The sequence below is a fragment of the Heloderma suspectum genome, chromosome 10, assembly GCF_057233095.1.
Source record: "Heloderma suspectum isolate Gila_16-S chromosome 10, 16-S_ref, whole genome shotgun sequence".
NCBI classification, from domain to species: domain Eukaryota; kingdom Metazoa; phylum Chordata; class Lepidosauria; order Squamata; family Helodermatidae; genus Heloderma; species Heloderma suspectum.
Window position 1 is genome coordinate 43,133,748 of NC_139467.1, and position 19,825 is coordinate 43,153,572.

Consider the following 19,825-nt stretch of genomic DNA (forward strand, 5'->3'; position numbering starts at 1 on the left):
GCAGGGTGGGAGATGAACTTCTAAGATCGACCAGTCAATAAAATACCTTAAAATGCAAGATTTTATATATCCACGTATAAAGTCGCATGTATGTATATTTCATTCAACTTTAAGCAAAATGAACGCTCCGTGCTAGCTTGCAGCCGTGGGGGTTAGTGCGCGTTTGACCCATACGCGCAGGTGGTGATGGGGGAACACGGCACGAGACACAAACGTGCGCGTGAAGGGCATCCGTGCTTCCTTCCCTTCGCGCTGACGCTTCATAGCCCGCGCCGCTTGCCGCCCCAACCCCGCTCCCTCGCGCTTCTCGCTGATCCCTTACAGCCTCTGTTTACCTCCTTCCTGCTCGGCGGACCTCTTTCCCCGCCCTGCGTCACCTGCCGTGAACCGTGAATTACAGGGTGCTCCTGACCCCGCCACAAATTGTGGGTCAGCGCACTGCGCAGAGCTGGTTGGGGGAATCAGATCAGCAACCACCATAGCCAGTGCCGCACACATCTTTAATCAGGTTCAGCGCAAATCAGCACACAAGGGCACGATCTGGAGTTTGCCATCATGTTTTCCCTGCTAAAGCCAAGAACCCAGACTGAAATCTGCTGTTTCTTGCGCAGTAATAAAGCATATTTGCTGTGTGTTATTTACAGACCAGGGGTGCTTATATTGAGCTCATTCAGGATCAGCCTCAGAGCTTGTTTTTGTTGCCAGTGCTAAACTTCAGAACATATTGCATGGTGGTCACAGAGAAGCAATTGCCTCTGAGCATGGGCAGAGTGCCTTCTCACTAAGGAGTATTACTATACTGGTTGTTAATTATTTATACAGCACCATCACTGTATTTCCCCCACCCCACAAATGGCCAGGTCTCCGCTCTGAGGAGATTACAATCCAACAAATCATCAGACCTGGGATTATTAGGAGGGTGCTCCAGTCACAGGTATCCAGGCTGGGTTGAACCTCTTTTTCTTTTTTTACAGATTAAGCACTGATTAAGAGGGTGAAGGTAAGGGCTTGTTTTGAACCACGACTCGCCAGTTTCTCCATCCTGGAATGTGTGAAGTAATATAAGAAACAATAATCTCCCCTAAATGGCTTCAGCTATTCCCCATCACTCCCCAAAACCATCTGGGATTAGGGGGAAAGGCTTCCAAGCTGCAAAGAGTGTTGTTCCACCCCTGCTCTGGATGCATCAAGTCATTCCAGGTCTTTGTGGTGTTCCTTGTCTCAGGAGAGACCAAAATGCAGGGAGATTTTGTGGAGTTGTTTAGGATCCTTCTTTGAAGCCATCCTCACACCTGTTGCTCGTATTGTCCTTCAGTGGCGGTAAAAAAGTCCTCCAGGACGCCTTTCAGGAACTCAAATGTCGGCCGTTGCTCTGGGCTTTCCTTCCAACACTGCAGCATCAATTTGTACAGCTCTTCTGGACAGTTGTCTGGTGCTGGCATTCGGTAGCCACGCTCCAAATTTTGAATGACCTCTGGGTTGCTCATCCCTACAGCCACAACACAAAGCACTGCGTTAGAAAAGGCCTGGGAAAGATGGCAACAAATATATAGACTTGGTGGGTGGGAGGCTCAGAGCACAGCTGAGCTCCTTTGAGCCCGAAGGCACAGCCCTGGAACATAGGAATCACTAGATTCCAAACAGGAACGTCACTGGACTACTTTTCTTAGAGAAGACTTACGTGGGGGCCAGGGGACGTCACAGCACTCTACAAATACCTGAGGAGGGGATGTGTACACAGAAGAGGGTAAAAACTTGTTCTCTGCTGCCCCAGAGGGCAGAACCACATCTGATGGCATTGGGGGCATTCCAGATGAAGCCACCTGTCAGGGATGCTTTGACTTAGATTCCTGCACTGAGCAGGGGGTTGGATTCAACAGTCTTATAGGCCCCTTCCAACCCTACTGTTCTATGATGGATTTAAGTCACAGGAGGGCAGATTTTAGTTGATCAGTAGGATATACCTAATGGTGAGAGCAGTTCGACAATGGAACCAGTTCAGTAGAAGCTGGTGGTTCCAATGTCAGGGGGGCAGTGAATCTGCTCTGGGTTTTAGCCAGAACCAGTCAGAACTCTAAAGCAGCTATCCAAGGTGCTTTGGAGTTCTGACTGAAACCTAGAGTGGATTCCCCACCCCACTGACATCGGAGCCATCAGCCTCCACTGAACCAATTACTTTGTGGGCTTGATCAGCTCTCCCATGCTGGAGGTCTTCAAGCAGAGGCCATCTGTTGCGGATGTTCTAAGTCTGGATTTAGTACATCAAGCTGGGGTTGGACTAGATGGCCTATAAAACCCCCTTCAACTCTATTATTCTAGTAGTCCAACTAAACATTGCAAAGCAGTGAAGTGGCTTTTGAATTTCATAGAACTGTTCCTCAGGCTTGCTGTTAAACCAAAAAAAGGAGTGAGGGAGGAAAAGATGTTGTGAGGGAGGCAGAACCTCTGTACCCCCAACCTTAACCATCTTGTGACTGAGGAAGCTCTTGCAGACTAATTCAGTTTAGGATAGTTTGTGCACAGTGCAAAAGATCTCGGGCTGCACGAGATCACTCTTTGTCCAGGCAATCAGTCTTTGTCCAGGCAGCCATCTGCCCCCCTGCCCCATCCCATCACTTCTCTTGTTTGAGAAATGAAGCAGCCGCTGTGTTGAATGGTATTCTAAAATGCTAAAATGCGTATGGAAAAGATGTGCTCCAGTACTTGGTACAAACAGTGAGCAAGTTCCTGCTGTAAATGCTCATGAAGAATTTTGATGCTGCTACCTGTCTAAAGGACTTCCTCCTACCATATGCAGTGTTTGAATTACGGACGGGGGGGGGGAGTGGAGGACCCTTAATTAAATCCACAAGCCTCACACAATGACTTCCCCAAATTTTAGCCAAATCAGGTCCCCGTAGCCTTCTAAAAACAGTCAGTGCAAGAGTGGCTGAATTTCCTGGCCAGGGAGCATTGACTCTACGTCCCACAGCGGCAGATGCTGAGCCCCCCTCTGGCCATTCCCCAGTCTTGGAGGATGAAGTTGTTTGTGCCATGTGTCCTGTCCTGCACCCCCTAAACCAGCCTGCTGTACGCAGGTATGATGGAGGATGCTGCCCCATTGCCAGTATAGGAAGAGGGCATCATCTTGCCTTTTTCCTCATGCAGTAAAATGTCTTGGGCCAATGCTGCAGAGGTGGCTTCCCAGCTATGGATTTCCCTTTCCTTACAAGCCCGCTCCACTCACTCAAAGTCTGGCTATACTTCAAAGATGATGTACAAAATTCTGTTTGGCCTGGCTTTCATAGCTGAGTTGTGCTGTTTTTATTTTTTGGTTGGTTTTATGCTGGTTTTCCACAGGCAATAGTTTATGGAAATATTTTATAGTACTTCAGCATGGTGGATTATTTTTGTATATCATTTTTAGCTATTAAGACTGGCAGTGAATGAATGAATGAATGAATGAATATTTCCACCACCACCACCACCACCCCCACACACACACAACTTGCCCTACGTCTAAGGTTTGGTGTGGTTTGGGGACTGTTAGAGGTTTTGTTTGTTTGTTTGTTTGTTTGTTTGTTTGTTTTAATTAAAAAAAAACTGAAATCATAATGCAGGGTGTGGAAGGGTTCTGTTTGCCTTTTAAATGTGGCATTCTGGTTCTCCTGGTAGACACAGGGCACTTCCTTCCGTTGAAAAAATGGTTTTGCTGGTGAGAAATTCTGACCTGGGTAAGGGATCCGGCCATAGGTGACAATCTCAGTCAGCAGGATTCCGAATGACCAAACGTCTGATTTGATGGTGAATGTCCCGTAATTAATGGCTTCTGGGGCTGTCCATTTAATGGGGAACTTTGCTCCTGAAATACACAAGCAGGAGTTACAGAGCAGAGACATACTCTTTCTGGACATATAACTGGGGACTTTAACTGCACTGGCCACAAGAAGGAGCTCTACTTCCACCCAAGGGAAGTGACCACAAGCAACAGCAGCCTCTCTTCCCCATCCCAAGCAAAAAATGGGTTTGCAGGTTGTCATGATAAACTTTCCTAGGGCGGATGGCTTGTAACGCCACTACTGATCAAAAAATATCGTGCAGCTGTTCTGTCTCTCTCTCCTTAACAGATGTTTTGTGATAAGAAAAAGGACAGAAGAAACATTGGGAAAATGCAGGAAAATTCCTGTGGGCATACACTGAGAGAGTGATCACAGGAACTGGCTGACACTCAAGCCTTCTGTCACACTTGATACACCTGAAAAGTGGGCTTTGGCCCACACAAGCTTACACCACCAAAAGTTGCTAATTTTTAAGGTATGGCAGAACTCTTAGCTCTTGTCCCACACAGGCAGCAATCTTCCCAATGAAGGTTGCGCCTTTCCCCTTAAGCTGGTATTACCATCCAAGGTTAGATTGATGCCTCCAAGCAGGAAGATTCCATTTAGCAGTGGAGGCTGGAGGCTCCGATGTCAGTGGGGCAGTGAATCCACTCTGGGTTTCATCCAGAACCAGTCAGAACTCTAAAGGAGCTATCCAAGGTGTGAAGCATTTACCCCATCATAGTGAGCTCTATGGGAAGCACCTTGGAGAGCTCCTTTAGGGTTCTGACTGGTTCTGACTGATACCTGGCGCAGATTCACCACCTCAGTGACATCAGAGCCACCAGCCTCCACTGCCATTTAGCTATCATGACGCATATATATATATATATATATATATATATATGTAAAGGTGTCCCCAACCAGTCGTGTCCGACTCTAGGGTGTGGTGCTCATCTCCATTTCTAAGCCGAAGAGCCAGCGCTGTCCGAAGACGCTTCCGTGGTCATGTGGCCGGCATGACTGAACACCGAGGTGCACAGAACGCTGTTACCTTTCCCACCGAAGCGGTACCTATTTATCTACTTGCAATTTCTTGCTTTCAAACTGCGAGGTTGGCAGAAGCTGGGACTGAAGACCGGAGCTCACTCTGTCTGCTGTCCTGCTGACCTTCCGGTATATATTATATATACCGGTAAATATTATTTTTATATATATATTTATATATATATATATATAAAAAAAAAATATTGCCCAACAGTCGAGGCTCTCTGGAGAATTCGCAACAATTAAAACCATAAAATACAACCATAAATTATAGCTGGGGACAGAGCTCTCCTCCTGCTCTGTCTAACCCCTTTTCAAAGCCAACTAAGCTAGTGTCAGTGAGTTCCATATGCCAATGATAAAACATATCATTAACTTGTGGAATATTCATGAGATCAGACAGCTGAGAAGTAGAGGTACGTGCTCTTTTATTTCTAAAAAGAAGGCCGTTCTTCTGCTTTTTCCTCTCAGTGAGAGCAGGAGAAGTGAATTAAAGTTCAGTAACTGTGTGAATGAGGCACAGAGGAAATCATGCCTGGACTGACTTCCCCTTTGAGTCATCCCAAGCGTTGATCCTCCTGACTGCCGTGATCCAACTGGGGTGAGGAGGAAGCAAGAGGCGGATTCCAAGAAAGGGAACGGCTTCCTCCTTCTGAGCTGCAGGATGCAAAATCTCTTCATATAGCTGCAGCTCAAAACCACAGGTCCCCATGCGCCCCTGTGTGTGTGCACAGCACTCTCACACGTCTTTCCGCACACATACGAAGCAGCCTCCTGTGGGCTCTGACTTCCTCAAGAGATGGGCTGTTGCATCAAGCAAAGGCCACACCGGAGCAGCTGTGGCTTTCTGTTGCGGAGCTGCAAGAGGTGGGGAAGGGCAGAACTGCCAGAATGGGGCTGGCCTATTGAACCACGGTGCTCGTGCTCTGTAAGACTTGGGGTGGCATCATGCAAGAACATCCCAGGGATCCCATTTCCAGGACTTGTGCAGACATGTGCACAGCAACACGCAGGCACGCGGACTCTTCAATAAGACCCTCCATGCAAATAAGTCCACTGAGGGTACTAGCCCCCAGGTCCTTTTGCTAGCCACCCTCATCTAGGTTAGTGGGGCCTGGTCTGCTGATGAATGAGGTCTTGGAGTTCTGCAAATGAGGTGGTAGAAGAGGGTCTCCAACACAGGGCTGGTATAGGCCTCCTGCCCTTTGGCCAGGGCTGGCTGGGAATGATGGGAGTTGCAGTCCAACATATCTGGAGGGCACCAGGTTGGGGGAGGCTGAAAAAGAGTGACAGCAGCAAAGAGGAGCCTTTGGCAACGGGGGAAGAGAGAGCGAGAGAGAGACTATAGAAGGAGGAGTTGCCCACGTGGGAACTGGGTGTTACAAGAATGTCCTATTTTCCCCTGTAACATAACATGGCATTGGAAATGGGGGCGTAGCTCAGTGGTAGAAACCCTGCTCCACATGCAGAAGCTCCCAGGTTCAATCTGCAGCATCTCCAGGTAAGGTTGGAAAAACGCCTGCCTGAAACCCTGGAGAGCTGCTGCCAGCCAATGTCGACAATGCTGGGCTAGATGAACCTATGGCCTGACTCGCTGTAAGGCACCTCCCTATGTTTCTATGGAACAATGTGGTTATGTGTTGTGCAAACTTGTGAACAGGAGCATGAGCAGCTTTGCAAAAGTTGGTTCTACGGTTTTTTTAGCCCAAGGCTGTGCAGACTTCAGGCTTGCAAGATCTACTTTGGTGCATGTGCATGTGCATGTTTACTAGAATCTCGAGGTCTTCCAACCTAGTGGATGTGAGGAGGGCAGAACCAGATGCAAAATACTAGCTCAGGGTTGGAACCAATTACCTACTGCAACCTTGAAATTTGTACTTGCCCTGCATGATACAAGTACAAATCTACACCTGAATTACTACAGATCAGGGATTCTTACAGCCTGATTTAGAAAGAGAGGCAAAAACCTTTTATTGTTGCTAATGTTAAAGAAGTGGGAGTCAGAAACCCTTGTCAATTTACTTGCTGATCATCCAGCAGTCTGCCAAAAGATTCCAATTTGCAGCCTGCCCATCCTGATTTTAGGCCACAAATACATAACATCTGTGTTTGCAGACGAGCTGGTGGAGGTATTTGCAAGGGTGGCATTGCATGAAGGGAGTCCATAGGGAGCACCATTCACAAGGAGGCAGCCTTGCCTGGTAAGGGACCTAAAGTATTCTTCACGCCTTGAGAGATACCAACCTGCCTGGCCAACCAAGGACCAGTCCCCATCACCCTGCTTCCCACAAGGAGGCAAGCATCAGCTGGCAAGACAAGGTCGGGGAAGACCCACCCTCTTGAGCCGTGTACTCGTCTTCTATAAGCCGGGCCAGGCCGAAATCGGCAATCTTGCAGCAGAGCGTCTCTGACACCAAGATGTTGGCCGCTCGCAGGTCACGGTGGATATAATTCTTCTTCTCAAGGAAGGCCATCCCTTCTGCTATCTTTGTGGGAGAAGAGGATGGGCTTGTTACGTATCTGTTTATTACCTTTTCATCCAACCCTTCCTCCAGGATGTATCTCCCCACTGATCCCGACAACAATCCTGCCAAACGGAGAGTAAGGGCTGCCCCGCAGTTGCTCAGTAAGAGCAAGGGTTTGAGTCCAAGTCTCCAGGTGCCACCCTAACCATTGGCACAAGTGAAAATCCTACATTTTTAAACTGCTCTTTTAATAAGATTATATTTTGTTGGAATCATGTTTTTTATTATTTTTATATAAGCTGCCTTGAAAGGGCTTGGTCATAAAAGGTGGCCTTTAAATACTTAACATAAATACCTGCATGAATGACAGGCCAAGATCAACTTGGCAAGACTAGAACCAATGGGTGAAAATTGCAAGGAAGCAGATTTTGACTAACCAATAATATCAACTTTCTAATGGTAAGAATGGTTTTAGTTTGACAGTAGAACAGACTGCCTTGGGTGGTGATGGGCTCTCCTTCACTGGAGGTATTTAAACAGAAGCTGGACATCCTTCTGTCATGGATGCTGTAGACACAAGATCTCTGCATTATGAAGGGAGATGGACAAGATGACCTCAAAGCCCCCTTCCAGCTCTTTGATTCTTGGTCCATTCCATTAATGTTTCCTTTACTTCCCACCTGGCAGATACTCTGTGCTTTTCACAGCTGCCCAACAGGCAGAGAATTTCAAAGGGGAAACTTTCCCCGTCATTGTGGCTCCTCTTGATTTTGTTTATTTCATTTCCTCCAAGGAACTCACAGTGGCATACACGGTTCACCTATACACATTTTTTCCTCACAACAACCTTGCAAGGTATGCTAGGCTGAGAGATGGTGACTGACCCAAGATCATCAGATGAGTTTTATGGCTGAATGGGGTTTGACTTGAATCCTGGTCTGACTCTGACACCCTGTCCAGTACTTTTCAACAGCTTTAGTTGTCCTGGCTTCCTGCATGGAATTCTGGGTGCTGTAGTCAGAGCATCCTCTAACCCAGCCTTTCCCCAAATGAGTCCCTCCAGATACTGCTGGACTATAACTCCATCATCCTTGACCACTGGCTGATCGGAGTCATAGTCCAAAACATCTGGAGGGACTCAGGTTGGGACACTTTCAAACAGAACAAAACCAAAGCGACAGTTCTCCAGGCTCCTAGAGATGAGAAGATGCAGCAGTTAAACCCGTTTAAATCTGTAATGTGGGCATGCTTCTAGTTTCTGTGCTGATGACAGAACTCCTGCCCCATTTTTTTTGTGCTACGGAATAGTTGTCTTCAAAAGATGTAATCCAACCACCCAGCCCATCTCCCAGTAGGCTGTTTCCCCACCAACTGCTGCTCCTCCTTCATCCTGCCAGGTTTGTTCCCCACCCTCCTGTTTCTCCCCTTGTTTGCACCTGTGCGGACATATCCAGCAGTTTGTAAATGGTCAATTGGGTGCCTTCAACAGCCTTGAGGAAATCCACCAAGTTTCCTACAAGGGGGGGGAAAAAACTATTAAAACATGGGAAATAATCATAGGCATGTGAGTGCCCCTGAGCAATATGCAAAATGCCTCTTCCAAACCAGTGAAGGACTATAGTCAACGCTTTAACATATCTGGGATCAGGGCCAAGAACTTCCAAAGTAGAGGGAAACTATGGGGAGAGGAAGCATTCTCCTTAAGAGGCAGCACTATCAAGAAGCAAGGAAAAGTGGCAATAGATTTTGGGCACCATTATGGGTAGCAAAGGGGGGCACATAAATATGACCTGTGAAGCAAAATCACCGGAGCACAATAACGTTCTTGTATATTTCAGTAGAGCTTGTGCAGGAGAACTTCCTGGTGGGTTGTGAATTAGTGGGCGGGAGTTGCCATTCTATTTGTCCAGCTTGGGCACCACAATGTCTTACGCTTGCTCTTGCCTCCCTCCCAGCAGTGCCTCCGCTATGACTGGATTGCTGCGCATTTTATAAGGCGGCTGCACGACCATCACAGGCGCCTGATGGGGTTGTGGCCATAACACCTCTGATGAGAAGAGATACATTTCCTCTCCTCCTCCTCCGCCATGAAATTATCAACATTTTTGTTTAAAGCTTAGAGGGTTTATTTTTCGAAACAGCCTCAAGGCGCTCATTTCCCTGCTAGTGACTGCTGGGGGGGGCACTCTACAACACCCCTATCTATACTCTCAGCCTTGGGTAAAAGAAAAGCACTCAGTGCCCCTCTTCATATCCTTCCATTCTGACCAACTTAGAAATAGACCAAAATAGCCCAGTTTTTTGGGCAGACTTCTTTGGGGTGGGGGGAGAAGGAGGAGAGAGTGCCCCTCCAACCCTTCTCTTCAGAGTTCTGCTTCACAGCCAAATTCCTCTGCTGGGTAGCAAACTCTCACAGAAAGGAGCAAGGCTATGTTCCAAATGCCTTCTCCAAAGAGGGTCTGAAGACCTGTGCTTTTTGGACACATCACGGCTAGCTCCAGAGCAGGTGTGGGGAATCTTTCCGCCCAAGGGCCACATTCAATTTCAGTGAAGCTCTCAGGGGCCGTGTTCCAGTTGTGGGCAGGCCAAAGACAAAAGGGGTGGAGACAAAAACACAAGCTTATTGCAGCTTAAAGCTCTCATTGCTGCTAACTAAACTTTAGGAAAGGCATTTCAAACTTTTAGAGTGGGGGGAAAAGTTCATAAAAGCCAAGAAACTACCAAACATTGGGCCAGTTTGCATGATCAAACAGCCCACTGTGGCTTATTTAAACCAACAACAGACCATGATTTATGCATGGGATGTTTAACCCTTGCACAACCCCACCACCCAGGTTTGCATGACACAGCAAGCCACAGCTGGGCATTGATATGCAGTTCCCACCTGGTAAGCACCACAGCCCCCATGGCTGTTTTGATCATGCAAACCGGGTCAATTGGGGGAAGGGGTGTGGCCATACTGCTACTCAGTGGGGGCTGAGATAGGCAAAGGAGCCTATAACCTTAGCAGAGTCACCATCATCGCTCTGCAGGCAACAATGCAGAAGGGGAGGGGTGGAACAAACCTCATCTATCTTCCCTCTTCCAAGTTAAGGGGGCAGTGAGGGTCCCCAAAACTGCTGAACCAGCATGGTCTGAATGCTCGGCACAGCTGGCTCCTTGCTTCAGTATGGGTCTGTCCGAGAGTGAAAGAATTTCTCTTTTCCGGGCTGCTTCTACCCTCCACCCTCACAGACTGGCTGCTATAGAGGGAATGCAGGCCGATGCCCTGCCTGAACTTCAGTTGCTCCCGTTAGCATAGCTTAGAACAGGGGCAGGCAGAAGGTAGACTGGGATATACTGGCATGTCTGTATAAGCGATTTGTAATAGATTAGCAAAGGTTTCTGATTCCCCATGGTTTCTCAATAGCAAGTAAAATTAAAACCCACATGGCTGACCTTATGCCATTGGAAGCTGGTGGCCCCATGTCAGAGGAGCAGGAAATCCACTCCAGGTTTTAGTCAGAACCAGTCAGAACTCTAAAGAAGCTATCCAAGGAGTGGCTACCTCCTTTAGAGTTCTAATTGAAACCTGGAGTGGATTCACCACCCCACTGACATTGCAGCCACCAGCCTCCACTGCCTTGTGCCAATGGCTAATCTCTTGGCCCGAGAGTTCCTGGATCCTGCACAAGCATCAAACCCCTCCAAGGCCTTGGCCCTCCGTATCTCTCTGCATTTATATTGCCACACATCCCTTCCTGTGACCTTCGCTCAGCTAGCTCCATCACCCTCAGCTGCCCCAAGGGCTCCTGCTCCCCGAAATGAGTCCGCCCACTCCCCCTTGCTGCCCCTGATGCCTGGCCCTGCCTCCCAGAATGCCTCCATGCAAACACCTCCCTTATTTCCTTCAAGCCCCTCCTCTACACTCACCTTTTCCAGGAAGCCTTTGCCCCTGGCTCAGTTGATGGACTAGGGCTCTCGTAAAAACATAATGAAGGTCCCGCAAGGCCAACACCTACCTCCCCCAGCTTACAGTATGGCTTCCCTACGTTATACAGGGAGAGTGAGGCCTTTTCCATCATGTACCTGGGCCACGGTGCCTCCCAGCCCTCTTGGACTAACAGCAGCCAGCCTCTCTGTAGGGATGGAGGGCCAAACAGACTTAGCCTGCTTTGACAGATATTCACTTTGGCTTTCCTTCATCGATTCTCCTCCCACCCTCACCCCCGCCCCCCCAGTGTTAGTTACTTCTTTTTATTGTAGATTGTAATCCTGAAGGCAGGATCTGTGTCATTTCTAATTTGTGTAAATGCCTATTTTTGATTATTGTTAATAATAATAATACACAGATTTAGCAGGCCATTGTACCCCTGCTGCAGCCTGTCCAAGGTACACTCTGAAGCTGGTGGCAAGAGAACACATGCACTTTTAGGGGCAGGAAACCGCTCCTGAATCCCCTGGCTATTTTTGTATCCTGGCACACTGCTCCCATTGTAGCTGTGTTGCAATAACCGTCAATTTCCTTCTCCTTCCTCCATTGCCCTGTGCCAAATCCAGCAAGCTGGGGCGCTGACCTCCATTATGTAGAGCAAAGGGTGATGCAGAGGAACTGTCCAAAATAACTCCGCTGGCTCAGGGGACGGGGGCGGGGGGGGAGGGAGGGAGAGGACATGGGGAGCGGGGATGGAAAATTGTGTCCTTCTCCGCAATGGGTAGAGGAGAGAGCTCCCGGCAGGCTCTGTGTGCTTTCTGCCCTGCCACTGGCTACTTTCACTTCCTTTCCATGCCTTTCTTGCTCTCCAGTCTATCCTGCAGTTCGAATGAGGAGGTGAAACAGGCATGCTTTTATTGTGCTCTGCTGAGTAAACTGGTGGCCGTCTTTTAATCACATGCTAACAGACAGCGATGATCAACTGATTATATTCTCTCAGTGGGCTCAAGAATGTCTGCTAGAGAATGTTTCTTCAATAAGTTTAGATGGCTGGTTGCTACTGAGCTAGAATGCTGGGAGTGGGGGCTAGCGAAGTAGTGGAGAGTGGCCATGTGGCCAGCAAAGCAGAGGTTTGCGTTTGGTCTGGTAAGCTGGGGAGGCCCATTAATTTGCTTGTCACCAGCTATGGACAAGATCTAGTCAAGGTGGCCCAGGTAGATTTCCCCTGTATAATATGGGGGAGCTATATTCTAATGTAATGTTATGTTATGTTATGTTAAATGGAGCAACTCCAGTTAATCAAAAACATCTTCCTGCATTCTTCCTGTCTGGAAGGAGGAGCTTTAGTGGGCTTCAGAGAATGCTATTTGCTTTTGGGGGAACTGCTTTAAAGGGTAGCCATTTCTATTTGAGTGCTTGCCTATTCTCCCAGACTTAACATGTACGTAGGTATCCATGTAACTAAACAGATATCAGAAAAATACTCTTGCTTAAGCATTGTCTCCAGTGCTTTCTCTCAACAGGAAAATTAGCCCACTAGCTGACAGCTATCACAGGAATGTTCTACCAATGGGGGTAGTATAGGGAGATGTGTACAGATGCAGACACCAAACTTTAGAATGGTTAGTGTCATGGAAGTGTGAGAGATGGGAGACCAGAGCCCTGGGGGGGGGGGGAGTGTTAGGGAGGAAGAAGGCTCCCCAGGTCAAACGTTTAAAAATAAAGCAACCTTAGGCACAACAGATTTCCTAGACCTAGATATTGCTCCATGTGATTCATGAAAGTGAGCCAGGCCACACTCTGCAGTGAAAGGGGTCGGGTGTAATGCTATCCATTTTAACTGGGGAAAAAGATTTCCTGACCTCAGATGGAGAGCCAGGAGCCACTGATACCATCCTGGCCAGGAAAGAAGTCCCCTGCTGTCTTTGGACATTAACAGATTGCTCAGGCCTGGTGGTGCTCAGTCACACACTTCCAGGCACTGTTCCTGTTGCCACTGCAGGGCAGACAAGGCAAGAACAATGAGAAGAGGGCTGTGGGGGAGGAGGACTTTTCACACATTCCCCCAGTGCCTCCAACAGCCACCACTCCATGGACTCGAGGAAGAGTGCCAATTGAACTAGACATGATACTAGACGTTTACAATGGTTTAATTGTTGCCTGGCTTTGCTATGTAATCTGCTTTGAGATTTGTTTGTTTGTTTTATTGTCAATAAATATAGTGATCAGTGAGACCCTGAAAGTGAGCAAAACCTATCCCAAAAGTCATTTGATGCAACTCCACGAGATTCCTCAAAAGTAGGAAAACTCCTCTAGGGAGGATTGAAGTGGGGAAAGAAAGAGCATCACAGACAAGCCTGATATGATCACAGTAGACTGGAACCTAGAGGATCCCCAGCAGTGAAAACCTGGCTCTGCTGGAGTGAAAAGCCAGGAGATTCTGTTTAACAACTCACCTTTTTCCATGTACTCTGTGATAATGTACATGGGCTTCTGGGTCACCACAGCATACAGCCTCACCAGTCGTGGATGCCGCAGTTTCTTCATCAGGTTGGCTTCAGCTAGGAAGGCTTCGGGCGACATGCTGCCTTGCTTCAGACTCTTGATGGCAACTTTTGTGTGGCCGTTATAGTACCCTGCAGAGGAATGGGGTGAGAATCTCAGCCCAGTCTGCATCGTCAGGCACCTGCCAAGGCTGGGGGGGGAGGCACTGCTGACCCCCAGATCCCCAGCCCTTTAGCCGCTCTTCTTCCCATCCTCACTTGCTTACCTGCTCTGGTACAGCTGCAAAATACCAGCAAGCAATGGGGGTGAGCAGAAGGAGCAGTGGATGCTATGAATGTGCACGTGTCTGCCCTTTCTCTGTAGGCAGCAGTGGGGATTGGGCTCAGAGGGGGAGGAAGTGGGCAATCGCGAGTTGCAGATGGGCCACTGAAAGCATCTTGCCCAAAGCCTTCAAAACCTGGAGCTCACCCTGGTCCAGCCCACAGATCCTTAGCTGTGTTGTCAATTACCTTCTTAAAGGTTGGAGCTGGAACCGAATGGAGCAGCTCATGCAATGCAACAGATCTACTCTTAGGGCCGCTCGGCACTTGGCCTGCCCCTAGGTGACTGCACAATAATGTGCAGGTGTGAATGAGTCATGACACTACCTCCAGCCTTCATACCACCTTAAAACACAATGCTTTTCCATGAAAGGTGCAGCAGCATGGGCTGGTTAATGTTGGCAGCCCTGTGTACAGCAGGCAGAGACAAGCTTCAGCCGTTTTTAATAGTGAAGAGGGGGGGAAGCAAATGATATTTGGTGGGAGAATCAGGATGTTAAAAGCACACAAGAGCATCCCTATTTTCATCTTTGAAACATTGGAGGGCATCCATTACTTTTTTTTCCCAGGGGAAAGCGCGGATGCAGCCCCTGACTATCACAAATTATGCAGTTGAGTTTCCCGCATTTGGGGAAATCGCAGGGGTCAGCACGCCCAGAGTGCAATGGATGATCCTCACCCGAGGAAAACCACCTTCATGATCATGGTGTCTCCCCTACCAGGTAAGTATTGGAGGGTATCTATTACTTAACATGTTTTTAGACTTATTGTCATGGTCATAAGGGCTAGAAACTTAATGGGTTTTTAAAAAGTAAATGCCAAAGTCCTTGAACTGCTGAAACCCTGCTGGATGAGCAGAATACATAGACTCTGCCTATAAGACACCTCCCTCTTTCTCTGTCACTGCCACCACGCTCACCCATCCAGACTTCTCCAAACTGCCCTGCTCCCAGCTTCTCCACCAGCTTGAGGCTCTCCCGAGGGACCTCCCACTCATCCTGCCACCAGGGCTTCTGTGGCTTCTGGGTCTGGCAGGGTTTGCCAAGGTGGGTGCAAAGCCCATCCGTGTTGCCTGTGAGAGGGGCGGCACAAAGCAGAAAGAAACAAAGCATCTCAAGTGAAGCACAGAGGAGTTGGAAGAGCAATTCACACACACACACCCCGGCTGTTATAAGTGAGCCTAGGACTGGGGAGAAATGGAAGGTCATCAAGTTGAACCCAATATCCCCACCCCAAAAGGATATGCATGTGTCAGCTCACCACTAGAAATCAACCTGCACAGCCCAGACCACAGTAGGCCATGGAGAAGGGTGCACTGCAGAAAGGGCACTACAGATAACTCCAATTGGCACAAGGCTGATCCACACATAACCTTCCTAGTGAGAGATGTGTGTATATTTGAGTCCCCATCTGCCCGCTTTAGAATCCCCTAGATGGGAGCAAACACCAGAGTGACAGTTGTTAATCTTCTGTAGCAAAACCCAGAAAGAATTCTGCGGCAAGATCAGGCCCAATGAGTACACTTGTGCCTCTAGCTGTCATGGATTAGAGCCCACTCTATCGAATATGAGAATGGAACAGAATCCCTTGGGCAGAGAGAAGCACTTGACCAGTGACTTTAGCCTTACGTATGTAATGCTCCACCAGGTTGTGCAGGCTGTCAAAAGTGATGCGAGGGGAGATGTAGAACCCGCCGTTGTCCATATTTCGGATCTTATAGTGCTTCACGACTTCCCCCTGGTTCTGGTCAAAGTCCCGCACAGACAGGGAGAAGGAACCTGAGGAGACCCATGAGAAAACTAAGAATCGGCTCACTTGTTTCTTTTGTCCCCTTCCAAGTAGAGATGTATGGATCCCTCCTCCCTCCCCACCTACCTTGCCTCACTGAAATGTTTTTTCCTACCCTCAAAATTCCACACCTATCCCTCCCTCCACTTTTTGCCTCAGCATTTTGTATCTCTGGCCCTGGAGCATTTCACCTTTGCCTGCACGGTATAGAGAGTCTCTAACGCTGAAATCTTATGCATGTTTAGACAGAAAAAAGTCCTACAACTCCTAGCATTCCAGCATGGCTGGCTGGGGAATGCTGGGAAGTTCAGGACCTTTTTCTGTCTCTACATAGGATTGCCCCCTTATTGTAGAGAATTGCACCACCTTTGAGAGTAAATGCAGCCTGAGGGGGGTGCAGAGGGGATACCAGGAACAGGAGCACAATTCAGATCAGGGCCTGAGGTGGCTGTTTTTCCTTTGCAATTAAAATGAGTTGCTTAAACATGCTTTTTAAAAAGTGTGTTTAACATAATGCGTTGTCTGGCCAGACTCCAAAAAGTAGAGGTGAGAAGCAGAGAATTAAAGCTGCAGCACAGTTCTGCTGAGAGAAATTAAAACATTTTTGGTTGGTCCCCAGGGAGGATTTGTGCGTACACACACACACTTGAGAAAATATCATTTTTTTCACAACTCTCCCCCCTCCCTTTTTATGCTTCCTTCAAAATCCTTCAGATTTTACAACTGAGCAGGAACCTCCCAATGTCACTCAAATAGCAAATTCTTGTCACAACAGTTCTGATCAATTCACCAGGATGGAATGGCATTCTCAGAGTGGGCCAGTCAGGCTTCTTTACAGAGGGAGCAGACAGCATTAACAGTCGGGGTTAATCGCCACGACATACATATATCCATTTTATACCAGTTTAATTGTCGTGGCTTTGTGCAGAGTATCCTGGGAATTGTAGTTTATCAAGGGTGCTGAGAATGTTCTAACTTGTGTACAGAGTAGGGCTGGCTCAAATCAATGATTCTTCCAAAAATTAACGAAATTTGGTGAGTAATTCCTTTAGAATCGTTTTAGAGAATTTATGACCATTATTTCCGAGAAACTAGGCATGGTTTCTAAAAACAACGCCTGCGGGCATGGATGGCTAACAAAGAAAGAAATGTGTAATGCCTCTCTCCCTCTGTGATCTTTGTTCATTGCAACAGTTTTCTTTGCTTAAAAGTATAAAGGACACCTATTCTGCAGACTGAGAATGCAAATGGCTGCAGGGATTCAAAATCACCCTGTTTACTTGGAAGGGAGTCCCACTGGACTCAATGGGATTTATGGCTAAGTAAACAAGGTTTGTGTTACAGATCTTGATCATCAGCACAACATTCATATTTTTATGTTTAAAATGTTAAAGGGAAAGAGTTCCACTATCCGAATTCGATCTAATGAAGGTACTGCTCAAGTATGGATTTTGGAATTATTCTTATGGCCCACACAGCTAGCTTTATTTTTAGTAAAAATAACAAAGAGTCTTGTGGCACCTTAAAGAGTGACACATTTTTTATGGTGTAAGCTTTCAGACCCAATCGACTTCATCAGATGCTTGTAGTGTTCAAAGTACTACTGAACCACTCCACACCCTAACTGATCACACACAAAGTTAGTTGTTAGTTGTATCCACTGCAGGAGGACATTGTAATAAATAAATTCAAAATATAAAGCATTTACAGTTTCATTGGGCATTTCAATACTTTTAGTCACTTCAACTTTGGATTTACTTGTCAGTGAACATACTTAAAGAAGAGCTTTGTGGCTGTGAGTTTACAAGGGGAAAGAAATGAAATCTCATTACACATAGGAAAGATTTTTAGAAAGCTAGTAATTTATTATTTTAAATGGTGGTTAGTGTGGTTGAGGGAAGTAGCTTGCTGGCATAATCAATGTGTCCCAGAATCATATCCGTTCTTTTGCAATCAAAGCTATACTGCCTCTTAAAATGGAGGTTCTCTCAAATAAGATATTGGATAAAGATCTTCCTCTTTAACATTACTTTGCTTAATGTGCCATAAAATGTAGCCAAAGATAGGCTGTCCTCATTGTCTCCAACCAGAAATTTCATTAATCAGCCAAATTAAAAATAAAGTCTGAAGACTTACACAAATTTAACACAAGCGGCTGCAGTGATTCAGAATCACCACATTTATTTGGGTGTAAGTCCTATTGGACTCAATGGGATTTACTACTGAGGAAGCAAGGTCTATGTGGTGGATCTTGACCATCAACATGATGTTCATTTTTTAAAAATGCGAATGGGAAAGAAACAGTGTTCAACGTGTTACTGATCCACTGATCACACACAGGCATGTATGCTTTGTTGTGCCTTGATTCAGGGGGGCGGGGGGCGGGATTTTAATAAAGTTTACATCTATGGGCCATTTGCAGTTTCACTGAGCATGTGCAAAGTATTTTTAATTTCTTCAACTTGGGATTTACTTTGGCCTAAACATACTTAGAGAGAAGCTTTGTGGTAATTGCTGTGACTGACAGAACTTTCCCTACTGGGAAAGAGACATTAGATCCCATTATATGTAGAAATGTTGTTAGAAAGCTAACCATTTTGTTAACAATGGGGGAGGGGGGAGATAAGGTGCAGATCACTGGCACCTAGATATGCCTCTTACATCATTAATAGGCAGATCTATTTTCCTTTTTCTTCCATCCCCCCCCCCCCCAAATAACAAGGCTCAAGGCTATTAACATCCTCAAGGCTATTAATGGCATGTTAATAGTCCAGGGTGGCTGGTTGGAAAACTGTCTTTGCATCTGAATGCTGCCCCCATCTCCCCACACAAAAAGAATTTCACCTCACATTTGGACTATGTGACAAACAACAGAGAATTAGTCCTCCTTAAGGAGCCCTTCATTGGAGCCCTTCATGACCCCTTCATGGATCACTGCCTTGTTGTGGCAAAGGGGCTTGCGTAACTCAGTGAAGCCATAAGCTACGCCGTGCAGGGCCACCTAAGACGGACAAGTCATGGTGGAGAGTTCTGACAAAATGTGGTCCACTGGAGAAGGAAATGGCAACCCACTCCAGAATTCTTGCCAAGAAAACCCCATGGAACGTATCACAAGGCTAAAAGAGATGACGCCGGAAGATGAGCCCCTCAGGTCGGAAGGTGTCCAATATACTACTGGGGAAGAGCACAGGGAATTTCCAAGTAGCGCCAGAAAGAGTGAAACAGCTGGGCCAAAGCCGAAAGGACACTCAGCTGTGGATGTGTCTGGTGGTGAAAAGAAAATCCGAAGCTGTAAAGAACAATATTGTTTAGGAACCTGGAATGTAAGATCAATGAATCAAGGTAAGCTGGAGGTGGTCAAACATGAGATGGCAAGATTGAACATCGACATCTGGGGAATCAGCGAACTAAAATGGACAGGCATGGGCAAATTTAATTCAGGTGACCATTATATCTACTACAGTGGGCAAGAATCCCTTAGAAGAAATAAAGTAGCACTCACAGTCAACAAAAGGGTAGGAAAAGCAGTACTGGGGTACAATCTCAAAAACGACAGAATGATCTCAGTACGAATCCAAGGCAAACCATTCACAGTAATTCAAGTCTATGCCCCAACCACTGAGGCCGAAGAAGCTGAGGTTGATCGGTTCTATGAAGACCTACAACACCTTCTAGAACTAACACCAAAAAAAGATGTCCTCTTCATCATAGGGGATTGGAATGCTAAAGTAGGAAGTCAAGAAATCACTGGGATAACAGGCAAGTATGGCCTTGGTGTACAAAATGAAGCAGGACAAAGGCTAATAGAGTTTTGTCAAGAGAACATGCTGAGCATAGCAAACTCTCTTTTCCAACAGCACAAGAGGCGACTCTACACATGGATATCACCAGATGGTCAATATTGAAATCAGACTGGTTATGTACTTTGCAGCCAAAGATGGAGAAGCTCTATACAGTCAGTAAAAACAAGACCTGGAGCTGACTGTGGCT

General features: G+C 47.0%; 1 protein-coding gene and 1 non-coding gene across 5 annotated transcripts in view; both read right to left on the bottom strand.

The window, feature by feature from the left end:
* Positions 1–44: 44 nt before the first annotated feature.
* Positions 45–19,825, bottom strand: part of LCK (LCK proto-oncogene, Src family tyrosine kinase) — a 42,882-nt gene continuing 23,101 nt past the window's right edge. The window contains exons 7-13 of one of the 4 annotated variants that reach the window (XM_084816045.1): positions 15,676–15,825; positions 14,967–15,119; positions 13,679–13,858; positions 8,746–8,822; positions 7,180–7,330; positions 3,710–3,841; positions 45–1,489 (exon numbers count right to left, since the gene is read on the bottom strand). In XM_084816045.1, the coding sequence (XP_084672171.1) occupies positions 1,287–1,489; positions 3,710–3,841; positions 7,180–7,330; positions 8,746–8,822; positions 13,679–13,858; positions 14,967–15,119; positions 15,676–15,825 (1,046 nt within the window). In that variant the 3' untranslated portion in view covers positions 45–1,286. Of the gene's footprint in view, positions 1,490–1,675; positions 3,842–5,256; positions 6,121–7,179; positions 7,331–8,745; positions 8,823–13,678; positions 13,859–14,966; positions 15,120–15,675; positions 15,826–19,825 lie in introns of those variants that run through there. The other 3 variants (XM_084816046.1, XM_084816044.1, XM_084816047.1) reach the window with 3 other exon arrangements.
* LOC146338186 (U1 spliceosomal RNA) lies at positions 14,614–14,777 on the bottom strand. The gene has a single exon (XR_014785243.1). It is a non-coding gene; the product is annotated as a U1 spliceosomal RNA (small nuclear RNA).